This window comes from Atta cephalotes (genome assembly GCF_000143395.1).
Source record: "Atta cephalotes unplaced genomic scaffold scaffold00008, whole genome shotgun sequence".
NCBI lineage: Eukaryota > Metazoa > Arthropoda > Insecta > Hymenoptera > Formicidae > Atta > Atta cephalotes.
This window is the reverse complement of record NW_012130072.1, coordinates 2,705,944-2,711,840: the sequence shown is the minus strand read 5'-3', so window position 1 is coordinate 2,711,840 and position 5,897 is coordinate 2,705,944. Positions and strand designations below refer to the sequence as shown.

Below are 5,897 nucleotides of genomic sequence, written 5' to 3'. Positions count from 1 at the left end.
ATATATATATATATATATATATATATATATATATATATCTATATATATATATATAAAACTGTATGCATAGAAATCAAGTTAAAACATAAAATCCTGAATACATTTTATTCCAAGGAATACATAAGAGTCGACAAAAAATCAAAATGGCATCAAATTATATTTTATATTTTGATGCTTAAAGTGAATAAATAATCAAATTTTATAAAAACGTTATTTTAACGTAAAAATATGTAACTTTCTCTTGGTATATTTCGTGAGATTGTGCTGTTAAGTAAAATTTTATAATCCTAAATATTTGCATTTTACTTTACATTCGGATTAAAATATAGTGTACAGCTCTACAACGTTTAGACGCACTACACATGTGTATAAGTGCATCTAATTAAATTTGCTATAAACCTCCATTTGCCGAGTTTTGAAGCGTGATCGCTCACAGTTGTGTAACATCTGTCAAATCGTTAAGAATCTAATTACTAAAAATCATTACGATTAGAACTGTAGGACAGATGCAAAATACGATGAGTGATTAAATGTACGATCTGAAAATAAAAAAAAATCGCGGTTTTCTTTTTTGCAGAAAATAAGGACATTTTCTTGAGCACTGAAATTTTACATAAAATTTGAACAATAATAAGATTGAAAATAAGATCGTTTATGTTACATACGTTACTTTAAATACAAAGTGTCACTACGGTCTGAATATGTTAAGATATTGAACTATTATATATATTCATTTAAATGAATTAATTTCAGAAATTATAATTGCGTGCCAATATGTCGGACTTTCAACGCAATCAATTTGAAATATTAATAATTATTATTTCCTCTCGAATTTCCCAAATTTAATCTTAAAAAACTTATTACGAAAAAATACGCAATTATAATTTCTGAAATTAATTCATTCAAATGAATTATAATAGTTCAACATCTTAATATACAGACGTAATGGCGCTTTATATTTAAAGTAGAATTTGAAATTATAAAAAGAATTCACAATTTCTTGCGCTGAATGATCCCAAAAAACTTAAGTAACAAACGATATTTATAGTGATATAAATTAAGTACTAAAATCGAAAAATTCCGAAGTACTAAAATTAATAACACGTTTGCTTTTTATGGATGAACTTTCTAAACTGGTACATGTTGAAATAGTAAGTCGAAACGAGACAAATATGGTTTATTTCACTTCATTGCACTATATACGGTAATTTAGTTTTTTTGATAAAAAAAACCAGGCTAAATCTCGGATTGAACAAGTTACGAGCTCGAAATAATGATTTTTGTTTTAGTAATAATAAATACAGATTATTAAAAAGTGAAGAATCTTGAGTGTTTATTATTTAATTTATACATCACACGCTTTATTCGTATTTTTAAACCAAAACGAACGAGAGGAAAAATCGAATAAAAACATATTAGAAAAATCAAGCTAAATATGATAATCACATTGCTCACGTCAGTCAATAAAAAAATCGAAGTTCCCATTTATCATTGTCCTGATTACAAGATAAGCAATGATTCACAGAAATTACGGCTTTTATTAGAAATTATATAAAAAGAAGGTTGCGGTTTTCTTTCTTATGAAAAATTATCTCGAATACTATGAACTCGGAATGTCTCTTGAATATTGAAATATTACGTAAAATTTAAAATTATAAAAACAATTCATAATTTTTCTCGCGCAAAACAATTCTAGATAATAATCGAGGTAACAATTTATTCAACAGTGATAAAAATTGAAAACTAAAAATTAAAAAATGAAAGCTTTCAATTGATATAGATACCTCAGAATATTTTCAAATCAAAATCTTTTAATATCTTTCATTCTTTTCTTAATTGTAGAACTTCAAGACCAAGCGGCGACACCATTGAGCGAAAAGGATGGACCGGCTTCTCAGAAAGTACATGCGGCTGTGTATTATGAAGCGTTATGCCCGGATTCGCGTAGTTTCGTTTTAAAACAATTAAATCCAACGTATCAAAAACTCTTGACAAACATAGAGGTTGAGTTGGTGCCATATGGTAAGGCGAAGGTAAGAAAAAACTGTTGCGACCAATCCTGATAAAACACAGAAATCAATAATATCATTAGAACGTTATCATGACCTTATTTACCATTTATAAATTTACTTATATAAGTAACAAGTGTAAGTCATGTTGATGCTCTGTGTTATTACGATTCTGTATTTACCTGGAAACTCGTTATTAATGCATTATATTTTTAAGTTAATATATCGCGGTTAAATATTAGGTGTAGTAAAAAGAAATTCATTATTTTTACATGAAATTGAATGGAAAAATAATGGATTTCTTTTTACTACACCTAATATATCGAGAATGAAATCATTAATCGAGACAATATTAGATCAGTGAATCGAGTTAAACGGCAAACTTTCTGAAGTTACGTATTCGATTTTCAACATAGACGACAAAAACGAGTGATGGGTATCAGTTCATGTGCCAGCACGGACCGATCGAGTGTCAAGCGAATATTATACACGCTTGCTCCATCGACGTCATTAAGGATCCATCGGTACAATTGCAATTTGTGGCCTGCATGATCGAGAATAATATTGACCCGATACGAATAATGAAAACGTGTGCCGAGCGAATATCCGTTGACTTGGAGTCTATAAAGAAGTGTTCAAACACTGGAAGAGGGCAGGAACTCCTGGCAAAGTACGGAGAGATGACGAATTCCCTCGTGCCGCGGGTGTCTTTCATACCAACAATTACTCTTGACGGGGTGAGTATTCGTTTCGTGATTTAGCGTTTCGTTAAATCAAGTATAACGTTAATATTTTTATATGTTGTACGATAAATTTTTTAAACGTGTTGATTAGCTATTGGATAGAGAAAAAAAGTGTTTCCAGAAATTCTCTATCTTGTGACTTAATTAACATACTTGAAAAACTTATACGACAAACAAAATATTAACTCAAAAACTAATATGCGTCGAAAGTAAGTAAATGATATTCATATATTTTCAGAATTCTGAGCATCAAGTGAGGATATTGAAAAACTTACTGAAGGAAGTGTGCCTGCGTTTCAAAGTTCCACCAAAAGAATGTGTATCGTGAGAACACGCATTGTTCACTGCTAGCAAAACATATCTGCATAATCATCGAATTTTGTTATTATGTTACACGAGTTTAAAAAAAGTCATGTATAAAAAATATAGTTATTTTTCAAAAAAAATAAAAACTGTTTCTCTGTTTTATCTCTCGATAAGACAATTCTACATCTTGTGTAAGTTCGTCCGTTAATTGTTGAAGAGTAATTATTACGAAAACACTAATTAGTAGGAAAACAATACGTAATTTATCTCTCCATATAAACGCATAATTGCACGGAATGACGCAGTTGTAAAGTTTCTCCGTAGTCGTATGTATCGTAAGAGACAGTTTTTCTGTTGTCAGATATACTTGGCTGTTTTTGTCAGGGAGATAAAATCGCTTGTATTATAGATAAACACCAGTTTGCTCCCATATAAGTATATAGGAACAATTTATTAACTTAATATCAACACTTTATACAAACTGTGCCGCTTTATTTATGTACGACAAGAAGTGAAGAACGCCTTTGAGATACGGCAGAGAATATACTTACATACACTAGAAATAATTTTCGAATTAGAAGTTCTGAGAAATTAAGGAGCGTTAAAATTGAATGACTACAATTGTTAAAGCAATAAAAAAGAAAAGAGCTCTATGCTCGAAATAATCTGATTAAAAAAAAAATATTTCCTCATTTTGCAACGTACAACGTTTTCACTTTGTTTATAGCGCAACGAACTTGTTTGTTTAAAAAATTGCTATTAGCATAATCGAACGAAAACTCACTTCGTCGATCAATTTTACGTTTTTTCATATGTACACATCGAAATAAATACAACGTTTGATAAAAGCAGGATGTGTGTCTTGGTACCTCCGCAAATACGGTATAAACGATTCTTTTTTTAAGAACAACAACGTGTATTTCAATAACAAAGATCGAGGGGACGCTAAATTAAATATTAGAAGAGCTAACGCTTCAATATTATTCAGTAAAGATTTGGCATTGCCTCGATGTTAACGTTCACAACAAGAGCTTCCATGCGCCACTCTTTCTTTCGCTCGCTTTCTCTTTCTTTCTATCTATCTATCCTCGGCGCGCGAAAATTCTTTCAATAAATAGATTTTGCGATACGGATATAAAATTACTATTATATTAAATACTGGAATAGAGTCTTTGTAACGTAAGAGACTTAATCGCTAGGTATCAGTGTTCGATGAAACGAAGCGGATTTGGAAGCATTTAGATACAGATGCCTGTTGAATACTAACGACCACTTTTACAAAACGAGTGTGTTGACAAATCTTTCTCATTCTTAATAAAGAGTGTAAGTGTGGAAATATACTTCAGGACACAGAATAACCACAGTTTACAAATAGATCCAATGTGTGCTTTTTTTTCTCTCCCCCTATTTTTTTTCGGATGTTTAATGGGGAGCGAGAGTTCCTAATTACAATTAATACCGTACTTTCTTGTAACCTATATCTATTCTTCTCAAAAGTTTTCGAGGGTAGCGAGAAAAGTCAGAGATATGTAAAGTGGATCCTGTTCACAGAGACACAATGAAATATTCTCATAGCAAAGTATCTAGATGCCATCGAACACAAAAAGAGATGATTGCTGAAACGAGAGGTCCATTAGTAATGAAGGAAACGAATCGAGTAGCTGTGACCTAAAAATGAGGATATATTTATTTTATCTTTTTTACTTTTTTTTATCTTTTTTTCTTTTTTGTTTAATGATCAATGCGATCTAGGTCACCAGAAATACAAGTACTTCTCATTTTGTTCACTTCAATATTAAATAATAAAGGACTGTGGAGGAATTATCTCTTTCATTTTTTTTTCTTAATTTCTTCGTAAATTATTTTATATATATATATATTACATATATATTATGACTGAACCACCGACACGCATGATGTTTACGCTGTACGGCATTTATGTTCTTTGCTCTCAAGTTCTTAAGTAACATTATATTGTACGGATCGCACAAAAATCACACCAGTTTCTCCGATCTGGTTGGCTCCGTTTTTACGAGACTGGCACGCACCCCTGGGCGAAGAAAAGTAATGCACCGATCTCACTGTGGCCTTTACTTCCTTTAATCCCCCATCCCTATTTTATTTCTCCATAGATTTACATATCAACAAAAGTGGTGTCGACGTTGTTTCTCTTTTTTTTCGTTTTTTAAAATCTTTTTTTGCGCGCATGTATGTAAGGCTTTCCCTTAGAGTGGAAGGCAAGTTTACAAATAGGAGATTAAAATGGAACTGGAGGCAAAACGCACTTCGTGAATATAGTATTATAGTGTTTCTCTTTTTTTCTTTTTGCTCTGTGTGTATATCTTTCGTGTGTAGTTTCTCGCGTAAGTATAGTTCGTAAAACGTTACGTGTACGTGTGAGTCCCGTGTGCACGAGCACAAGAGGCTGGATGATGTTGATTCAAAGCGTAAGGAAGAGACTTTTCTTTTTTATTTTCTTTTTTTTTTTCAAATAGGAATGTCGAGACTTCGGATCCTGGAGCTTTCCATCGATCGCATCGCGACTCGTTCGCGTTCGCGCGATGTCATCCGCATGATAGATTATACCGTCTCGCGAGACGCGACGCGCGCGAAAGCACAAGGTCTGAGCTCCTCGAAGCTTCTCCTCCAATTCTTTCTTCCCATTATCTTATCTCGCTCTCTTTCATCACTTTTTTTTTATAAATTTTCTCGCTCGTTACTTATATAAATTAAGTTATTCGTTTGTGAGGCATCGAGGGGTCCAGCACAGCTTTTGCATTTAAAGTCATTAATAACCCAGAGGCCGAAGCGCATCGTATTTATACTCTCTCTCTCTCTC

General features: G+C 32.1%; 1 protein-coding gene across 1 annotated transcript; it reads left to right on the top strand.

Moving 5' to 3' along the window:
* Positions 1-1,602: 1,602 nt before the first annotated feature.
* Positions 1,603-3,204, top strand: LOC105627347 (GILT-like protein C02D5.2). Its single transcript, XM_012208633.1, has 4 exons — positions 1,603-1,639; positions 1,843-2,033; positions 2,426-2,746; positions 2,991-3,204. Exons 1-4 carry the CDS (start codon positions 1,603-1,605, stop codon positions 3,078-3,080), a joined length of 639 nt encoding a protein of 212 aa, XP_012064023.1. The 3' UTR covers positions 3,081-3,204.
* Positions 3,205-5,897: the final 2,693 nt, after the last annotated feature.

Coding starts and splice junctions, on each gene's coding strand:
- LOC105627347 (XM_012208633.1), top strand. CDS start 1,603: ATGAACTCGGAATGTCTCTTGAATATTGAAATATTAC. Junction 1,640..1,842: donor CTTGAATATTGAAATATTAC/GTAAAATTTAAA, acceptor TCTTAATTGTAG/AACTTCAAGACCAAGCGGCG. Junction 2,034..2,425: donor TGCCATATGGTAAGGCGAAG/GTAAGAAAAAAC, acceptor TTTTCAACATAG/ACGACAAAAACGAGTGATGG.